The 20,435-nt window shown below is 45.6% G+C and overlaps 1 protein-coding gene and 1 long non-coding RNA gene across 10 annotated transcripts in view; one reads left to right on the top strand and one right to left on the bottom strand.

The window, feature by feature from the left end:
- Positions 1–13,556, top strand: part of CHD1L (chromodomain helicase DNA binding protein 1 like) — a 73,934-nt gene extending 60,378 nt beyond the window's left edge. For 8 of the 9 annotated variants that reach the window (XM_051858744.2, XM_051858746.2, XM_070077785.1 and 5 more), the window contains 8 exons: positions 1,007–1,155; positions 2,708–2,871; positions 3,353–3,576; positions 5,365–5,463; positions 7,414–7,484; positions 10,643–10,757; positions 11,406–11,514; positions 13,145–13,556. In XM_051858744.2, coding sequence (XP_051714704.2) covers positions 1,007–1,155; positions 2,708–2,871; positions 3,353–3,576; positions 5,365–5,463; positions 7,414–7,484; positions 10,643–10,757; positions 11,406–11,514; positions 13,145–13,223 — 1,010 coding nt within the window. In that variant the 3' untranslated portion in view covers positions 13,224–13,556. The remainder of the gene's footprint in view (positions 1–1,006; positions 1,156–2,707; positions 2,872–3,352; positions 3,577–5,364; positions 5,464–7,413; positions 7,485–10,642; positions 10,758–11,405; positions 11,515–13,144) is intronic. The other variant, XM_051858745.2, reaches the window with a different exon arrangement.
- A 72-nt stretch (positions 13,557–13,628) lies between these two features.
- The window catches only part of LOC138843099 (uncharacterized), a 29,650-nt gene continuing 22,843 nt past the window's right edge, over positions 13,629–20,435 (bottom strand). Inside the window, exons 2-3 of the long non-coding RNA XR_007924313.2 lie at positions 16,284–16,454; positions 13,629–14,922 (exon numbers count right to left, since the gene is read on the bottom strand). This is a non-coding gene — a long non-coding RNA (uncharacterized lncRNA). The remainder of the gene's footprint in view (positions 14,923–16,283; positions 16,455–20,435) is intronic.

The raw sequence follows: 20,435 nt of genomic DNA, 5'->3' as shown, positions 1-20,435 counted from the left end.
TTTGTTATTATGATAGTTATTATTGCCAGCTTGCTCCCTCTCCACTGTTGTCTAAGGTGATATACTGAAAAGAGCACCCTGGCCTTAGACAGGAAATCCTGCCTTCTGTGTTTGTTGGTGAGAATGGGGAGCCCCTCGGTTCCTGTCTGAGCCTCCGTTTCCCTTTTCACAGGTAGGATTGGTTATATGGGGATTGTCGTGAGGATCATGAAGCTGGTTCATGAGATCCATTAGAAATCCAAGGGATAGTTTTTGTAATTCTTCATTTTCTCAAAGATTGGTCACTTAGTCCTTTTAATATTATACAAAAAGGGGGAAAAAGTTGAGTAATAAAAGTGTGTTTGTGGGTTGGCGTCATGTCATAGCAGGTAAAGCCACCGCCTGTGAAGCTGGCATCCCATATGGGCACTGGTTTGTGTCCTGGCTGCTCCACTTCCCATCTAGCTCCCTGTTCGTGGCCTGGGAAAAGCAGTGGAGGATGGCCCAAGTACTTGTGCTCCTGCCACCCACATGGGAGACCTGGATGAAATTCCTGGCTCCTGGCTTCCGCCTGGCCCAACCCTGGCCTTTGCTGGGTAGTACAACGGTGGATGGAAGATCTCTCTCTCTCTCCTTGTCTCTCTGTAACTCTGACTTTCAAGTAAATAAATAAATCTCGTTTTAAAAAGTGTGCTTGGAATAAAACAGAATAGATTTTGTTAGAAGAGGTGTAGTTATGGAATGAGTGATGCGTGATCCAAGACTCAGCAGTACGGAGGGACCCAGCAGAGAATCACAGACCATTGAGGGATGAAGCAAAAGGCTTTGAGCTGTGCTCTCCTTGAAAAGTGGACTCGTGGAATCTCACGTAGAACCTAAAGACATCAGTGTCAGCACAGTGGGAGATGGAATACCTTCCTCACAAGCTGGTCTCAGCCCATGTAGAGTTCATCTTTATTATTGCTTGGAATAGCATTAATCCATTCTTTGGTATCTAACGTTTCTCTTTCTATCTTTGTGTTCTTAGAAAACCACATGTACTTATTTGAAGGTAAAGATTATTCCAAAGAGCCTAGTAAGGAAGACAGAAAATCATTCGAACAACTGGTGAATCTTCAGAAAACCCTTTTGGAGAAGACTACTCAAGAGGGCCGGTCCCTGCGAAACAAAGGCAGCGTAAGAACCATTAACTTATGTGAAAGAATAAGTTATTCTGCACTGTTATCCAAAGAAGACAAAAACTGCTGAAACCATTGTTTTCTCTTAGGATGACTTGTTAAGAAATAAGTATGTGTTGAAATGTAAGCATGGTTAACTGTACCCTAGTATAATTGATGCAAGGAGTTGGCTTCAGAAGCATTGATAAGGAGAGGTGTGAGTTTTGGTGTTGCAGTAAACAGGCTCTTTTCCTGTATTAGAGTGCCTAGGTTCGAGCCTTGGCTGTGCTCCTAAATGCACACCCCAGGAGGCAGCAGGGATGGCTCAAGTACATGGATCCCTGCAGACCCAGATGGAGTTCCTGGCTTCTAGTCTCGTCCTGGCCCTGTCCTGGCTGTTGTGGGTTTTTGGAGAGTGAACTAGGAGATGAGAGCTTGCTATTTGTCTGTCTCTCAGCCTCTCAAATAAATTATATACATAATAAGAACCTTATAAAAAATTTTAGCGAAGAGAGTAGATTGTACTATTTTAATGTAGAGATAAACAGCCCATCCGTTTTAACCACCCCTGAAGGGATATTATATCATACCAAGATACCATATTCTGCTGTTGATAGCTGTGATCCTGTGTCACTGAGAGAGGATGGCAAACCATAAATGGTGTATGTAAGGGTCACTAGTGTGTGCTTATTGGGTGCTAGTTATCATTATGGTAATTGTGATGTTGAAATACTCTGTTGAAAAAATTATTATAGGAGTGAGCCTTTGGCAGAGTTGTTAAGTCATCAGTTGGGTTCCAGTCCTCACTGCTCCCAACTCCCAGCTTCCTGGTATTGGTGCAGGTACCTGGGTCCCTGCCACCATTGTGGAGACCTAGATTGAGTTCCTGGCGACTGCCTTCAACCTGGCCTTTGGGGAGAGAATCAGTGGTTGGAATATCCCTGTATGTCTCTCTGCCTTTAAGATAGATAGATAGATGGAGTGAATTAAAGTATTATAGCGGTGCTGTTCCATCCAGCAGTTAAGACGCTGTTTTCAACACCTGGAGTACCTGGGTTTGATACCCAGCTCTGGCTTCCTGCTATTGCAGATGCAGGGAGGTAGCAGTGATGGCTTAAGTGTGTGGGTCCCTGCCACTCATGAGGCGACCTGGATTGAATTTCTGGCTTAGGCTTCTCCCTCTCCTCCCTTTCTCCTCTCCCCCTCAAAATAAAACAATTGAAAATAATTATATAATACTTTGTAGAAAGGTTTCCATTAAAAATGGTCAATCTTAAAATGGCAGCCTGCAGGCTATATCTTGAATCAAGGAAAAAAATTACTTTTCTGAAGTACCTTCATCCTAAAGAATGAATGTCGCTGCTTTGATTAATTGTAGAGCACAGAATCGTGGTATCCATGCCTTGAGCTGTGCAGGTTGGTCTCTTGCTGCCAGTGGCACAGAGATGCAGTGCTTTATGAAATATTACATGAATGTACAGAAAAATATTTTGTGTAGGACAGATGGCTAAGACCCCTAGAGGAGCAAGCAGCTCCCTCCTTCCTGGCTATGAATCTTGTCCTCCCTGCAGGTTCTCATCCCAGGCCTTGTGGAGGGGTCTGCCAAGAGGAAGCGGGTTTTGAGCCCGGAGGAGCTGGAGGAGAGACAGAAGAAAAGACGGGAAGCAGCAGCCAAGAGAAAGAGGGTGATGGAGGAGAAGAAGAGGAAAAAGGAAGAAGCTGAACACCAGAAGAAGTGTGTTTGTGTTGTTAACCAAGGGCCGCACTTGGGAAGGGAGTCGCTCTCGTGTAGCGCGTCTGTAGTTGAACATCACTTTAAGTGCAGGAGTCTTCTGTAAAGTTAGTAGTTCCTGTTAGTAAAAGAATACTGTTAAAACACTAAACTTCAACATTTACCCTACTTAAAAGTCTAGAGGACCATGGGCAAAGAAGATGAGTTCTGTTGGAACAAAAAAAAAATTTAGGACATTATGGTGATCTGACAAGGAGTAGTTTATCCCATTTAGTCCTGTCCTAAAAACAGGGACATCGGTGGGTGATCATCACTGAGGTGTGGTCGGAGGCAGGCAGGTCCTCAGTATGACTTACTTATTTACAGATAAGCAGCAAATGTGATCCAGGGCGAGTTTCTGATTGCGTTGGGCAGTTACCGTTTGTGAGTAGCAGTGCAAAATGTGCTCTAAGGAAGGTTAATTTCTCTTTTCTGGCCTGCTAAGGATGGCTTGGTGGGAGTCCAACAACTACCAGTCCTTCTGCCTGCCCTCCGAGGAGAGCGAGCCGGAGGATGCCGAGGCTGGGGAAGATGCCGAGGCTGGGGAGGACGCGAGCTCTGCTGAGCTGGATTACCAAGACCCAGACAGAACCTCCATCAAGTATGTCAGTGGTGATGTCACCCACCCTCAGGCTGGGGCAGAGGATGCGCTCATTGTGCACTGTGTAGGTAAGTAGTAGGGATCTCAGTCTTTGTGGTGCCAGGAACTGGGGAAGAAGAGGCAGTGCCCTGACCTTGGGGTGCTGGGCCAAGTGCGGTGCTGTGTGGTCAGAAAACTGGATTCTAATAGCATGTGTAGATAGACTGTAGGGCTGTCATTCACGGGGGAGTTTCCCGCCCTCCCTGAGCCTCAGCTTCCTATCCCTGTACTGGGATAGCACTGCCTTATCCTTACCCAGGGTTTTCAAGAGGGAGAAGTGAGGCTACATTGATAATACAGTGAATGCTTTGAGGAAAAACACAACTCTGTTTTCCCTCACGACATTTGTGCTTTTTATTTTCTCTGTCTGAAAGCCTCTTTCCTCAAATAACTACCTCAAGCATTGTTTGCATCTGCTTGTCAGAGGTTTTCCCTGCTCACCTTGTACATAAAACAGGCCCCAGGCCCATGCCTGTTACTCTTGATCCTTCTACACTGTTGCCCTTACGCATAGCAACACCTGATACTGTGTTTGTACTCATTTATGTGACTGTCTCATTTAAGCTTCATGGGAACAGGGGATTGTGGGTATGGGTGTGTGTCCATAGCTATAGCCTTTGTGCCTGGAATGATGCCGGATGCATTGTCCACGTGAACTAATATTTATAGTATGGATGACAGAAGTACGAGGTAACAGCCGGCTGTGTTGATGCTGATAAGCCACTTAACCGTTCCTGTTCCTTCCCTGTGAGAAGGGAGTCGTGTGTTGCTGTGTTTTCAGTGATTCGACTTGCTCTCCTGTCGTATCACATCTCCATTCCAGTCTCCCTTAGTCACCCCCTCAGAATTACAGATGCATGATGGAGATTTTGCTTATGCAGAACACTGATTTTACTTTTTTTTTTTTTTTTAAATTCTTTCTTGTTTTGATGGCTTGGTATATCTTTCAGAAGTTTTAACTTTTTTTTTATTTTAAAGATTTATTTATTTTATTTATTTGAAAGTCAGAGTTACAGAGAGAGGTAGAGACAGAGAGAGAGGTCTTCCATCCTCTGTTTCACTCCCCAGGTGGCCACAAAGGCCGGAGCTGCGCCAATCCGAAGCCAGGAGCCAGGAGCTTCTTCCGGGTCTCCCACATGGGTGCAGGGGCCCAAGGACTTGGGCCATCTTCTACTGCTATCCCAGGCCATAGCAGAGAGCTGGATCAGAAGAGGAGCTGCCGGTACTAGAACTGGCGCCCATCTGGGATGCTGGTGCTTCAGGCCAGGGCTTTTAACCTGCTGTGCCACAGCGCCGGCTCCCCAAACATTTTATAGTTTATTTTTAAATATTTACTTATTTATTTGAAAGAGTTACACAGAGAGAGAAGGAGAAGCAGAGAGAGAGGTCTTCCATCCACTGGTTCACTCTCCAATTGGCCACAATGAAAGCCAGGAGCCAGGAGCTTCCTCCAGGTCTTCCTATGTGGGTGCAGGGGCCCAAGGATTTGGGCCATCTTCTACTGCTTTCCCAGACCACAGCAGAGAGCTGGATCAGAAGTGGAGCAGTCGGGACTTGAACCAGCACTCATAGGGGATGCTGGCACTGTAGACAGCTGCTTTACCTGCCTCGCCACAGTGCCGGCCCCTGTAGTTTGTTTTTAAACTTCTATATTGTATGATATTCCCTGGAGATCAGATACTCTTCTCCTCCTCCCCTTTGAAAAACCACTCTTCTGCTAGCCTATTTGTGTTCATTTGTTTTTCAAAATTAAGGACTGGACTTTGCCTCTTCCCCCCACCTTCCCGAAGATGAAAAATTTCTTTTTCTTCTATCAGATGACTCCGGCCGCTGGGGCAGAGGTGGTTTATTCACAGCTCTGGAAACACGATCTGCTGAGCCAAGAAAAGTATATGAGCTGGCTGGGAAAATGAAAGGTAAGAAGCATGGCAGAAGGAAGGATTAGGGATGGACCAAGACAGGGAGGACACTCAGGACAGTATCCTGTGGGTTAGAAGGCACCAGGTGAGGAGCAGAACTGGCTGGAGACTGCATTCTGACATCATTAGCTACTTGTTATGTGGCTTTGAGGCCGTGCTTTTCCTTCTCTCTGGCTGTTATCGCATCTGTAATGTGTGAATAATACCTGTTGCACCTCCCTCACGGGACGCTGGTGAGGATGATGATTGTGCAAGTGTTGTGAAAAGTGTCAGTCTCTGCATACACGCTGAAAGCAGTGGAATGATGATGGCTTCATTACTTAGCCAAGTCACCCCTCCTTCATACGGGAATATCTCATGAGAGCATCAGAGACTGCTGGAGAGAAAGTGGACACACTGTTAAAATGCTAACATGAGTGTGGGAGGTCAGTGCAGCTTGGGATACAGCACCGTGGCGATGGAAATAAAGCTATCTGGAGCCAAGAGAACTTGGAAAGCCAAACAGTAATGTCCCTTGGCATAGAGAAACAAAAGGGGTATCTCCTTTTATGTTCAGGAATCATAAAATGGAAAAAGAAATAAAATTGATGGAGTGGAGAGGTTAAATAAAGTTGTCCAGTAGAAAAGGATCCTCCGTATTTCTTTGTTTTTCCTAATTCTGCCCAGTTCTGTAGGGTGGAAACAGATGCAAAGATATAGAGTGAATAGTGAATATTCTTTCTATTAAAATAAATGACCAGGACGAGTTGAATGCGTGCTGAAATAGTCAGCCGAGAAACAGACATCGATTGAGCAGTTGGAAAAGCAGAGAACTCAGGAAAGGTCAGAGCCAGAGGCACAGACTAAGAAATCACTGTTTGGAGTCCTCGTTAGAAACCAGGAGGGAGAAATGGGAGTGCAGAGGACACGCCATGGAAGACACCTCCACTTAGGAGCTGAGGCAAGAAGACACAGGGGGAGTTATCAGGGAAATGTGAGAACCTTGAGAATCTAGTATTTTGAGGTACAAGGAGGAGAAGTGGCCTACAGAATCAGACCCTGAAGTGCCACTGGATTTGTTCCACAGTCACATGACCTTGGAGCACTTTGAAGGGAACGTGAAGACTAAGACCTGACTGCATGGACTTGAGGTCTGAGTGCTCTCCGAGGAGGTGGCGATGCGTGTGCACGTTCCTCTGAAGGAGGGCTGAAATAGGGCTCTGCAGAGTAGATGAGACTGTGGACTTCCTGAAGACAGTGAACATTATTTTGGGCCAGAACATACGGGATGAATGTGAACAGGTAGAAATGGCGTGAGGCTCCCTCACTGTGTCTCTTTCTTGTAACACCAGAACACCTACTGTACCGATGGGTAACAGTCTGTCCTTTGGGAGATTGGAATGGTATAGCAGACCCAGTATTTTAGAATGGCTTAAAAGATGGAGTTTCTAATCTATTTTTTCCATCTATTTTTTTTTTTGGACAAAAAGCTTAAACTGAGTTATGTAAAGCCATAGAATTAAAGTAATACATTAACCTAGAGCATCATATTATTTGATTTAGATGGGACAGGGAAAGTATATACTAGTAGCTATATAGATATAATAGAATGCAATATTTGAATGATTTGAGACAAACCAAGAGTTTCAAAGGAATTTTAGCCCACTGCGCTCCCTGCCCAGCCCCCAGGAGCTCTGGTTTTGCATTCTCTCCAGTGCCTACAGGGATACTGTATTGGTAACACTGGAAGGGCATTGAATTAGGAAATCACTAGCACTCAGATATGTGCATGAGTACCTGGCTGAGGTGTTGACGAAGGCCAGAAGAGGGAGAAAAGCCTGTGAAATATTCTGAAGGGCGTTGGGGTTGAAACCCAAGTGGATCTGGAAAAGGAAGGCAAGGTACAGAGCAACCAGACTGGTCCCCTTTCAGTGACCTTCACGTTCTTTCTGTTCTTTGTTACTACAGACTTGAGTCTGGGAAGTGTCCTTCTGTTTCCTATTGATGATAAGGAGTCAAGAAGCAAAGGTCAAGATTTGGTAAGTAGAACTATCACATCTCTTACCAGAGCTAAGATCTGGCGCACATCAACTTCTCTAAACCTCTCCTGCCTCCATTGGCCTCTGCCACCGTGCACTGGTTTGCCAGGGCTGCCATCGCAACAGTTTAAACAAGAGACATGTATTCCCTCACGGTTCTGGAAGCTGCAAGGCTGAGATCAGGCTGTCAGCAGAGTTGGGTTCTTAGGAGGCTTTTCTCTGTGGCTTGCGGATAGATGGCTGTCTGCTCACGGTGTCCTCACATGGCCTTTCCTCTGGATGTGCATCCCTGCGTCTTCCTGTGTGTCCAGATTTTCTCTTCGTGACTACAGCCAGATTGGGCAGGCCTCAATTTTTTTTTTTTTTTTTTTTTTGACAGGCAGAATTAGACAGTGAGAGAGAGAGAGAGAAAGGTCTTCCTTCCGTTGGTTCACCCCCTAAATGGCTGCTATGGCCAGCGCACTGCGCCAATCCGAAGCCAGGAGCCTGGTGTTTCCTCCTGGTCTCCCATGCAGGTGCAGGGCACAAACACTTGGGCCATCCTCCACTGCCTTCCTGGGCCACAGCAGAGAGGAGCAACTGGGAAAGAATCCAGCGCCCCGACCAGGACTAGAACCCGGGGTGCCAGCACTGTAGGTGGAGGATTAGCCAAGTGAGCCATGGTGCTGGCCAAGGGCAGGCCTTATCTTAACAATGTCTAACATTTGAGTTTTGGGGGAGCACAAACTGGTTGGCCCCACTGCTTCCACTGCCTTTCCCCTATCCCTCAGGTTCCCACTGACCCGGAAGCTGTCCTATCCCACCCCCTGGCCTACACCCTCCCGTATATCAGACTCTTTTATCCTTTGTACCCCACACAGTACTAGCTCAGAGGAAATGAGCAATAAGCAATCACTGAATGGGTAAGAAAACAGGACTTGAAACTGAGGGTTCTATCACTATATGAACATTTTCTGTGTAAGATGGTGCCTTCAAGCCAGCCAGACGGGGAGAGAAACCACCCAGCTTTCCTGTTCACACTGCAGTCCCGCATTTGTACCTCAAATGTCTCCTGCTTGCCTGTCATTCGGGAGGCCTAGTAGGAGCTTTAACACTCCTGCCTAGCTTTTTCCAGGGCCTGAATCCATACTGAATTTTGAGCCAAATCTTACTGAGTTGCAAAAGAAGAAATTTAGGCACCGGGCTGAAAGACCCATCCCCTTGAGGTTGGTGGTCTATGTGGCCAACAACAAAATGGTTCCTTTTGTTTAGTCACTCACTCAGTACTTTCTAAAATACTAAGCAATGAGAGTGTCACAGTTTATGCATGAGAAACTTCGCATTCGGTGACTCAAGAAAATGGTTTACAGCAAGCCCAGGGCCGTGTCTGATGGGATTGTAACAATGTTACCCCAGAAGTCCCCTTGCCACCCTCAGCTGTGTCCCACTTAGGTTTGTGTAGGGAGACAGTTGGCATTTTGTCCTCCTGGGAACTGTTTGAACAGAATGGAATGACTGCTTGTCTAGGGCTTGTAGACTGACTCTGGCATCAGTTGGAGGGCTTGGATACAAGAACCTCCCAAGTCCTGTTAATTCCTAAGATTCTGAAAAATTCTTTACCCTTGAGAGCATTTACAAAGTAAATGTTTTTCACTATGGAGGTTCCTGGAAAATTAAAAATAGAATTACCATATGATCCAGCAGTCCTCCTCGCGGGTATATATCCAAGAGAGAGGAGATCAGCCAAAGAGACATCTGCACTCCTGTGTTTATGGTAGCACTAGTCACAATAGCCAAGAGATGGCACCAACCCAGCTGTCCGTCAGCTGATGTGTGGGTGAGGAACATGTGGTACATTTGTATAATGGAGTGCCACTCAGTCATAACGGAGCATGGAATCTTGTCATTTGCAGCAACACGTATGCAACTCCTAGAGGTCATCACATTCAGTGAAATAAGCCAGCACAGAAAGACGAGAACTGCACAATCTCACTCATGTGGTGGCTAGAAAAGTTTATTGTAGATGTTGACAGTGTAACGGGGGTTGCCAGGGCTGGGGAGAGTGTGACTGATGGTCCTGTATTATAAAGTTAGATATGGATAAGAAGTTCTGATTTTCTGTTGCACAGTAGAGCAGCAGTAGATAATGGACTGTGTTTCTCTCAAAAACTGGAAGGATTTGAATGTTTGTACCATAGAAATGATAAATGTTTGAGGAAATAGTTATGCATATTTCTATACATATATAAACATAATTTTTTTAGTTAAAGGGGGAAGAAGTACATGCTTTGGACTCTGGTTTTAATATCGTTTTATTTATTTGAAAAAGTTGCACAGAGAAGGAGAGGCAGAGAGGTCTTCCATCCACTGGTCACTCCCCAATTGGCTGCAACAGCTGGAGCTATGCTAATCCAAAGTCGGGAACTTCTTCCGGGCCTCCCACGTGCGTGCAGAGGCCCAAGGACTTGGGCCATCTTCTACTGCTTTCCTAGGCCATAGCAGAGAGCAAGATTAGAAGTAGAGCAGCCGGGCCGGCGCCACAGCTCAATAGGCTAATCCTCCGCCTAGCAGCGCCGGCACACCGGGTTCTAGTCCCGGTTGGGGCGCCGGATTCTGTCCCAGTTGCCCCTCTTCCAGGCCAGCTCTCTGCTGTGGCCAGGGAGTGCAGTGGAGGATGGCCCAGGTGCTTGGGCCCTGCACCCCATGGGAGACCAGGAAAAGCACCTGGCTCCTGGCTCCTGCCATCGGATCAGCGCGGTGCGCCGGCTGCAGCACGCCGGCCACGGCGGCCATTGGAGGGTGAACCAACGGCAAAGGAAGACCTTTCTCTCTGTCTCTCTCTCTCACTGTCCACTCTGCCTGTCAAAAAAAAAAGAAGTAGAGCAGCCGGGACTCAAAGTGGCACCCATATGGGATGCTGGCACTGCAGGCGGTGGCTTTACCTGCTGCTCCACAGCGCCAGCCCCTTAATGTCATTTTAAAAAGGAAGAAAGGCCTACATAAAGTTACCAGAAAATCAGAATGGAAATGATGGGGCATGAGGGCAGACATTTAGTAGGGTAGAGGAGGCAGAACATCAAGAGCTGGATTCATAAAGGGCTGTGTCCCCTCCATGGGCAGGTCCCTCAGGTGGCCACATAGCTGTCTCATGGCACTCCTTTAATGGTTGTTCTTCCTAGTTGGCCTTGGTCGTGGCTCAGCACCGTGATCGCTCCAATGTCCTTTCTGGCATTAAGATGGCAGCCCTGGAAGAGGGCCTGAAGAAGATATTTTTAGCAGCAAAGAAAAAGAAAGGTAAACTTTTAACACCTTGCTCAGGTGTCAATGAACTGTGACTTAAGTTTGGAAGGGAGGTGAGAAGTCTTAAGACCCCATTCAGCATGCATGGTGAGGGTAAACCACGGGAGTAAGAAACCCCTCAGCTTTTGTTTTACAGCTTTTCCTTTGCGAGTCATTTTTATACCCATTATCTCTGCGGACCATCGCCATCTGCTGGGTATTTTTATCGTGATTTGACAGATGAGGAAGCAGAGCAGGGCAGATGAAGTAACTTGATCATGTGCTGTTTATTGTCTCTGCCCTTGGAGAGACGTAGTCCCCAGTAACATACACTGTCTGCCAAAGGAGTTGAGTTTAGCTTCTAAACCAAGTGTTTCAATGTTTATGGAATTGATTAGCTTGTTAGATACTCGTTGCTTATTTTAATTGTGACTCCACCATCAATCATCTTCCATCTCCTTATTCGCAGAGCCTCCAGCTCCTTGTGCTCAATAGAATTACTCATTTTTTCCCCTATTACAGTCCCTCCCCAGATATTTTTGGCATTGTGATTGTATTCTTTGAGTGGAACTTTCAGTTATTTTCTCCTGTGTGTATTTTGTAACCATCAATGAACTTTTGATGAGTGAAGATGTCATGATCTCTTTTTTTTTTTTTTAATAGCAAGTGTTCATCTGCCACGTATTGGACATGCCACAAAAGATTTTAACTGGTATGGTACTGAGCGACTTATTCGGAAACACTTGGCAGCACGAGGCATCCCAACTTACATGTATCCTTTTGTGTGTTATCTAATGGTATGTTTTCTCAGCTCAAGGGGGATAATCTGGTGCATTTTCTGGTGCTGTTCTGTCATCCAAGGCCGTACCCTCTCCTGCCACTTTCTTCCTTCTACTCTTCTTTAGGGAGCCACAAGCCAACACTTTCCAAGTTGTCTGTATCTAATGTATACACCGAAACCTTCCTGGATGCCTGCAGATTAAAAGATACGTGTAGGGGAGAAGTAATGGAACAATTGCCATTTTGTAATGTACTAGGTAGCTTCAAAAAGTTCATGGAAAATGAAGTTAAGTATTTGGGTTCAAAAAACAATTTTAAATTTATACATACAAAAGTCTTATTATGTAGCAAAATAAACTTGCATTTACTTGGAAGGCAGTGCAACAGAGAGGTAAAAAAAGATCTATTATCTGCCAGAGCTGGGCCAGGCTGAAGAACTCCATCTGGGTCTCGCATGTATGTGGCAGGGGGCCAAGCACTTGAGCTCTTATCCACTGCCTCTCAGCATGCATTAGCAGGGAGTTGGTTTGGAAACACAGTAGCCAGAACTCAGTGGGCACCCTAATAGGGGCTGTGGGCATTCCAGGCAGCTGCTTAACCCCATCAACTGTCTTAATTCCACCTGTCCATGAACTTTTTGAAATTCCCTTGTGTTGAATCTTTTTCACATCACTTCCTTAGCGACTCTTCCAATCAGTGGACCAAAGCCTAATTCTTTTTTTTTTTTTTTTTTAATTTATTTTGACAGGCAGAGTGGACAGTGAGAGAGAGAGAGAGAGAGAAAGGTCTTCCTTTGCCGTTGGTTCACCCTCCAATGGCCGCTGTGGCCGGTGTGCTGCGGCCGGCGCACCACGCTGATCCGATGGCAGGAGCCAGGTGCTTCTCCTGGTCTCCCATGGGGTGCAGGGCCCAAGTACTTGGGCTATCCTCCACTGCACTCCTGGGCCACAGCAGAGAGCTGGCCTGGAAGAGGGGCAACCGGGACAGAATCCGGCGCCCCGACCGGGACTAGAACCTGGTGTGCCAGCGCCGCAAAGCGGAGGATTAGCCTAGTGAGCCGTGGCGCCGGCCCAAAGCCTAATTCTGAGCCCATCATTCTAAAACAAACCCTTTACCTAAATCAGTGAACTATTTTATTTCTGAGCCTTTTGGATGTGTTGTTACAAGGCAGTATGTGAAGTTCACTCTGATCATTAAGTTATAATCTACTTTGGCTAAACCAGTATTTTCTTCTGGTGACCTCTTCAATATGTTAGCATTATTTGAATTATTTTGCTAAGTCCAAAATCACCAGAAAGAACTGAATTGATCCTCATATCTTACAGTCATACAGAAACTCCATCTTTTTTACTTACTGAGATATATCCACTTAGTGATGTTCTTCAAGACACTTAAATCACTAGTGAAGCCTGGTGAGAAGTCATGTTTTATGTACTTGCATAATTAGACGAGTTTTAATGCATCACATAACAATGGTACTGTTGGGCGCATTTATGATGTGGTGAAAGGGAATTAAGGTACAATACTGGAGTAGTTATCACAATAATTCTGAACTAGAGACCTGCCAGTTTTGGTAACATCAGTTTACGTGATGAAATAGCCTCCTTGACCATCCTCTTCAGATACTATTTTCCTAGAAGCAAGGCTGCTGCCCTTCATTCACAGTCTTCCTCTTCCTCCTCCAGACAGCTGGTGCCTTAACATTTGGCCCAGCATCAGATCCAGTTTTCAGCAAACAGCTAATAAGATATTTTCCCAGAGCTACTGTCAGAGTATTTCAGCAAGGAGTCAAGATCTGGTGGCCCTCTGAGACGGTCTGTTTTCTGAATCCTGAGTTTATTCTGCTGGGTATATTACTCTGATTTGGTACCTGTAATACAGGGACACACAATTTACCAGCTTACTTCAGAAAGTCCATGGAAAGTAGAATTAAAAGATAATACACATTTTCCATGAAATCTCCTGTTTTGGAAAGCCCTTGGGCCCCAGTTTGCATTGCTACTTGCATAATAATAAATGTTCTACCTCTAAGAATTTCATTGCTTTATTTCCCCTACATCTAGTTTGCTTCCCCTCCTTTACAGAGAGAAGGGCTGTTTGGATTAAGGAGATGGGAGAAGTAATAGTACAAGGTGGCTCTGGGAGAAGGAAGCACCTTCATCCCTCCATGCCTTCAAAAGACAGGACCTGGGTGGAGGCTGAGAAGAAAGATTCTTGAACTAGACAGGTGGCACTCCTCCCTACCCCCTTCTTTTTGGACTGCTCAGCACATCGAGGTCTGGAAGAAAGCACGGTGACCTAGAGGTGGGTCAAATGTGACTTCTCCTACCCGCCTAATGCAGTTTAGCTGTGAGAAATCAATTATGAAAATGACACAAAGCTGGCACAAGGTGACAAGTGGAATTTGAGAGGGTAGAGGACCAAGAACCACCAGAGAAGTACTGAGGGAAGACTTTGTAAGTTGTGGCTCTTCACACTTTCTTGGAAGTGTCAGAGTGGGCTGACTATTGATTGCTGCTGCTTTGAGGCCCTCAACTCCCAGAGTGCCATAAATGCCTCTTCTCACCCTGCAGTGCAGGGGACCCATCCTGGCTATTAGCTACTGCAGTTGGAGCCAGAACCATGACTTTCTAAAGCAGGTAGTTCCTTTAGCACTAGGTTTTCCTGTTGTATTTGACTCCTTCACCCTTCAATCATAAGGAGACTTATCAGATCATACATTTGTATTTCTTTACTCCTCTTCCCACCAGCCCTTAACCTCTTGACTTGCATCTTAAGTTTCTTCTGCAACTAGAGCCAGAATCAGAATTTGAAAAAGGAAGAATATAGTGAAACCTAACTTGAACTACAAGGTGCTTCTGAATAACACAGCAAAGTAAATGCAAATAGGTGAGATGTTAGCAAATGCAAAGAAAGCTTTATTGGGTACTCTGCAAAAGCTGTAGACCCTTCTAGAATGCTGTTCTCATTTCTGATAGCAGAGTACATAGAACTAGTTAGGGATGTTTCAGGGTATGTGAGAGAAGCCTTGTAGCAAGGAACTAAAGGGAACACAGCTGACCATTTGAGGGAGTTGTCTGCTGTGCTGCAGCCCGATGGGCTTTTTCTGTCTGGGACCATGCATCCTTGCCTCCTGGTAAGTAGGGAAAACAACACTAGAGATCCAAAAACCCTCAGAGCACATTCTGCCTGAAGCAGCGCCACCCTTTGCCTTGCTTGCCCACCTCCTCACTGCCCTCCTACGTCCCTGAAAATCTTTCTTCTCTTTTATAATCCCTCACTCTTCCCATCAAAGAGGTATTGTTGTTTGGAAAGAAAGAAAAGAAGCTACCTACTCTGTTGATCCCAGAGATGTTCTTTTTCTTCCACACACGTCTTTGATGCCATCCAGCCCTTCCCTCTGAGGACAGCACAAAATTTTACTCACAGATGAGCATTTTATCTGCATCAGCTTTTTATTACTTTAACTGAAGTACCTGAGAGACACTACTTAGGAAGGAAGTTTATTTTGGCTTAGTTTGGAGGTTCACAGTCCAAGATCTTTAGTCCAAGACTAAAGATCCCTTTAGTCTGCTGTCTGATGAGGATAGTGGAACTCTGCAGAGGGACGATTACAGTGGCAAGTGAGGAAGCACACTTGGCTTATGCCACCAACCCTCTCCTGAGAACTACCTTAAGGGCACAAACCCCAGTGACCTATAGATCTCTGGTTGTGCTGCCTCAGATCAAGTCTCCATGAACCATTAACATTGATCTACTAGCCATTAACAAAAGACTTTGGGATTTAAATGCCTTTGAGCCATATCCTGTTCAAATGGTAACACTGTCCTAAACATCTGTATTAAACCCTGCTCATTGAGATAGTGAAGAATACGAGTGGATTGAAACTTTCTATGTAAAATCTCTTGAAGGTTTTTTAAATAGACTTTACCTTGTAATAAACCTACAACTTCTACTTTTTGCCTCCGATCTTTATTAAGTTAGACTTCTTCAAATATAGCTTGAGTCAGCCATTTTAGAGCCTGAAACTGTCTCTAGGCCAGTGTGTATTCTGTGTTGGGCTGTCTACTCACTGAAGCCCTACTTACCTTCCCCCATAATTTGCAGTTTCCTACATTACCACTTGGTGCTGTTGGCTGGATTTTTGAAATTTACTGTGTTGCACCTCCTGTTGCACTCTTTGGGATAATTTACTTAACCGTTGCCTAGGTATTGAGGCTTTTAAGATTAGCTCATATTTTGTAGCACCCAAAACAATTAGTAAATACTCAAAGTATATGTTGAATTAAAATGGCCTGGAAATAACTGGCTATCAGTTTTGGGAAAGATTTCCACCCTATATCATAAACTCCAGATGGCTTAAGTATTTCAACATAAAACTTGGAAATACAGGAGAAGACTTGTCATTTTTTCTAGAGAGTAGCAACTGCCCTTTGAATTTTCTCCCTAACTTGTCACTAAAATACCAATGGCTTTAAAGTGAGACCCACCACCACACTGAAAATAGAACACCAGCCAACCAAGTGACAGTAAATGGCACTAGTTATAGGGTAAGTCAAATTGACATTTTATAGTAGGAAGCAAGGATTGCCTAAAAACCAAGGACCCTCCACCAGCCAGAAAATGACCAACTGTTCCTCTCTGCCCACACTTAGATCAAGTGTCTCTCATTAAAAAAAAATCTTAATGCCCCATCCCCTTGCCTGTCACGGCCCAGTCTCAGGGAAGTTGTCTTCATGGTTTTCTTCCCTTGCCACTCACCTCTTTCTGCCGTGTCACTCCACCAAGAGTCCTTGTTACGGATCCTGGTGACCTCCAAGTCACGAGAGCCAGAGGATCTTTTTCAGGTCTCACCTTGAACTCAGCAGAGTTCAGCACTGTAGACCGTTTCCGCCTTGTTGAAATACTTGCCATGGTTTCTGTGACAAGATACTCTGACAAAACAAAAACCCTCTAGGAGCTTATCTTCTATCTTCACAAATTGCATCTCCCCCCCAAATCTTTTAACCCAGAGTATTAGTTTCCTGGGGCTGCCATAACAGTGCCACAGACTGGGTGTTTTGAGCCCCAGGAAGTTACTTCCTCACAGTTCCAAGAGGCCTTAATTCCAAGATGCGATGCACAGACTTTGGTTTTCGAGGCCTTTGGTTTGTAGATCGCTGACAACCGCCCTCCTGTTGGCTTTTCACCTGGTCTTTGCTGTGTGCATGCACATCCCTGATGTCTGTGTGTTCATTCTTTTTTTTTTTTTTTGACAGGCAGAGTGGACAGTGAGAGAGGGAGAGAGAGAGAGAGAGAAAGGTCTTCCTTTGCCGTTGGTTCACCCTCCAGTGGCCGCTGCGGATGGCACGCTGCGGCTGGCGCACCGCGCTGATCTGATGGCAGGAGCCAGGTGCTTCTCCTGGTCTCCCATGGGGTGCAGGGCCCAAGGACTCGGGCCATCCTCCACTGCACTCCCTGGCCACAGCAGAGAGCTGGCCTGGAAGAGGGGCAACTGGGACAGAATCCGGCGCCCCGACGGGACTAGAACCCGGTGTGCCAGCGCCGCAAGGCGGAGGATTAGCCTAGTGAGCTGTGGCGCCAGCTTGTTCATTCTTCGGACAAGGACACTTCTCAGGTTGGAGTAGGGCCTACTATAGTGGTCTCATTTTACCTTAATCACCTCTTTAAAGGCCCTGTCTCCAGATACAGTCGCATGCTGGGTCCTGGAGGGTGCAGCTTCAACACAGTTTAAGCCCATTGTGCACCACAGCCATTAAATGTTGAGTTCCTCAAAGCTCATTCCCAGCCTGTCTTCACATTCTGAACTTTCAAGGCCACTTCATCCATTTATAAACACCAGTCACCTATCTAGCTCAGCTGTCTTCTCTGAACCCCATAGCCTGTATGCTCAGCTTGACATCTATCTATTCAGGGTATTTCAAAGCCGTCTCAAGTGCACATGCTCAAAACTGATCATTCCCTTCCCATTCTCCCAAAGAAAAAAAAGATGTCCATTCAGTTATGCCAACCCAAAATGTAAGTATTAAATTTGCTATTTTCTATTTTTGTGATTGCCTTATAAATCTAGTCTATCATCAAGATCCAGCAGTTTACACAAGTACTGTAGCATTCATCTACTTTTCTTCATCTCTACCATCACCTTGCTTTAATCCACCGTTTATCTTTCACCTGGGCAACCCTAAGGACCTTCTAACTGTTTCCTTGTGTTGACTCTGGCTCTCCTTTAATCTGATCGACAAATATTCATAGTTGCCAGAGTAATCTCATCAAAGTAAAATCTGATGTCATCACCCATCTTAATCTTCAGTGGCTCTTCGGGTAAAGACCAAATCCTTAACAGGATTTATTCTCCTACCTCCATGGACTACATGTTCTAAAGATTTTGTACCAAAAATAATACATTCTAGTTCCTGCCAAGAAACAACAAGAGCTCCTTTCTCCAAAATCACCCTAGAGGAACTAGAAATAGAAGCTGAAATCTAGCAACACAGACAGGGAAAGTCCTTGGGGCAATGGAGAGGCTTTGACCTGGTGTGAGGGCAGCTGGTAGCTGGTATGGTTGTAGGATGCTGTGTCAGGGGCTGTTCTAATCATGCCTCCCCCCTTGGATCCATTATTGACTACTACCTCCTGCAGAAATTAAAGGCAAGAACCAGATGGTGCTAGGGATAAAAACCAAGGCAGGACAGAGCCTAGTGAGGCCAACAGACAGGGACCAGGAAGCCTCAAGCATCTTCCCCTTCAGATCCTCACAGCCAGTAGATGACAGCCTAGGGAGTGTCATCATCACCCATCTCAACATGATTTTTCCATTTGAGGGATCAGAGGTAAATTAGCTCATTAAGGAACTGCAAGATAGGGATATTGCTAAATGGTAAAATGGCTGTGGATCTGTGATGCTGGGGCTCGCTCTCCTATTTAAGGCTCACCTCCTTTCTATCTTCAAGTTCACCAGGGCTGACCTGGACAGCTGTCCTTTTCCCAAAGCACATTACCAGCCACAGCAGTCACACACCCCATGGAGATAGAGCTTAGAACCACACACCTGAGGTTTAAAACTGCTACAGCAGAAAATTAACACAAAAGAACAGAAAAATCAAGAACTTTACAACAATAAATATAGTACAAGACCTAAGGGTAGATACTACCAACGTGAAACGAGGTATTTTTAAACAACCAAATGGAAATAGTAGGCATAAAGTGAAGGAGTAAAAGATGTTAAAGAGTGGAACTGATAATGGTATGGTACCCTTTATAGTGGAGGAACCTGGCAAGTGTGATCAGGATCACATCACTGATGCAGGAGACACGGTCTTGCAGGTAGGTCCTCTCGGCACCCACCACCGGGAGAGCTTGAGGGAAGGGAGAGTGGCTTCTCCGTGGCCGTTGACAATAGCTGGGCAACAACCTGCCTCCCTGACGCTCCTGGCTGCGAATCCGGAGTCTGCCGCAGCTGAAGGCGGAGGATCACAGCCAGCCCAAGACTACAAATAAGCATATGTTTCTGAGGGAGGGAGGAACAAGCAAACATTCCGAGTAAGCCCTTCGCTAACTGCAACTGCAGAAAGATAATTTGGACATGAAATTAGCACACCAAAATAAGAGCACCTGCAAAATATTTCCTAGATCTAAGAACATTTTTAAACTAAAAATTTATAACATGAATTTTAGGGTAGCATGAGACTAGGAAAGTGGGAGGTCAGATGGAAGAGACTGAAGTGCAGAGACAAATGTTAAAGAGTGGGATCACAAGAGGAAAAGTCTGGAGATAATACTAGGAAAGCCAATATGCAAATAACCAGTGCTAAAAAAAGACAAGAAGGAGGCAAGGCCTCACTGACTAATGACAGAGAAAACATTCCTGGGTTGGATGGAGTGTTGAGCTTATAAATTGCTTTGAGTGCCAGTCAAGATTGATGAAAAAATACAGTTTAGGCTAATTCTAGTACAATTCTTAAAATCTGGTGATAAAAAGCAATCTTAGGAACTCCCACGAGCAAGATCAAGTTATTCTCAAAGAGAAGAGGAGGAGAACTGCATCATCAGCAACACTGGGAGTTGGAGGGCACTGCAGTAATCCCACACACAGCGACCAAGAGGCCTGTGACTAAGCAACCTTACACCAGCCACGGTATCCTGGTCAGACGGAAAGAGAAAAGATACTTGCAAATAGGTACGATTGCAGACCATGTCACCCCATGAAACGTGAAAATACTCGTGGCAAGTGCTAAGGTCTGAGTGTTCATATGATCCACCAAGATGATGGAATTAGAAAGGGAGCCATTTTGCACAGAGCGCTGGTCAGATTTGTTACTAAAATGGAAGACCCGAGAAAGCTAACTTAGGGAAGAAGAGGCTTATTTTGGCCTACAGTTCTGGAAGTTCCGTGGCCCGTGTCTGGCTGCACTGTTTTGGTGTTTGGCGAGAGCGTGCTTGCTGGCAGCATCCTGAGGTGGTACAGAGCACGTGCACATCTGTCCAAAGCCAACAGGACTTACTCATGGGGGCTCCACCCAAACGGCCGAATGCAGTGCAATCACCCCTTGAGGCCCCGCCTCCAAACACCATGATTATGTCATTTCCATGCTCTTAGTACCATTTACATAAGATGTAGGGGACCCAGTCTTTAACACATGGGCCTTTGGGAAACACTGAGCATCCAAACTCATTTCCAACCTATAGCAGAGCAGATTGGGTCATGGGGCAAGAACTTGCATGAATGGGATCAGTGCCTTTACAGACGAGGGCAGATGGGGAAGGGAGAAGGAAAAAATAGTCTTGAAAGACAAAAGAAAAGGGGCAGGCGCTGTGGCATAGCAGATTAGGCCTCCTGCAGTGCTGGCATTCCCACATGGGCGCCAGTTTGAGACCTGGCTGTTCCACTTCCAATCCAGCTCTCTGCTATAGCCT

The sequence above is a fragment of the Oryctolagus cuniculus genome, chromosome 7 (genome assembly GCF_964237555.1).
Source record: "Oryctolagus cuniculus chromosome 7, mOryCun1.1, whole genome shotgun sequence".
NCBI classification, from domain to species: Eukaryota; Metazoa; Chordata; class Mammalia; order Lagomorpha; family Leporidae; genus Oryctolagus; species Oryctolagus cuniculus.
This window is presented reverse-complemented; position numbering and strand designations above follow the sequence as displayed.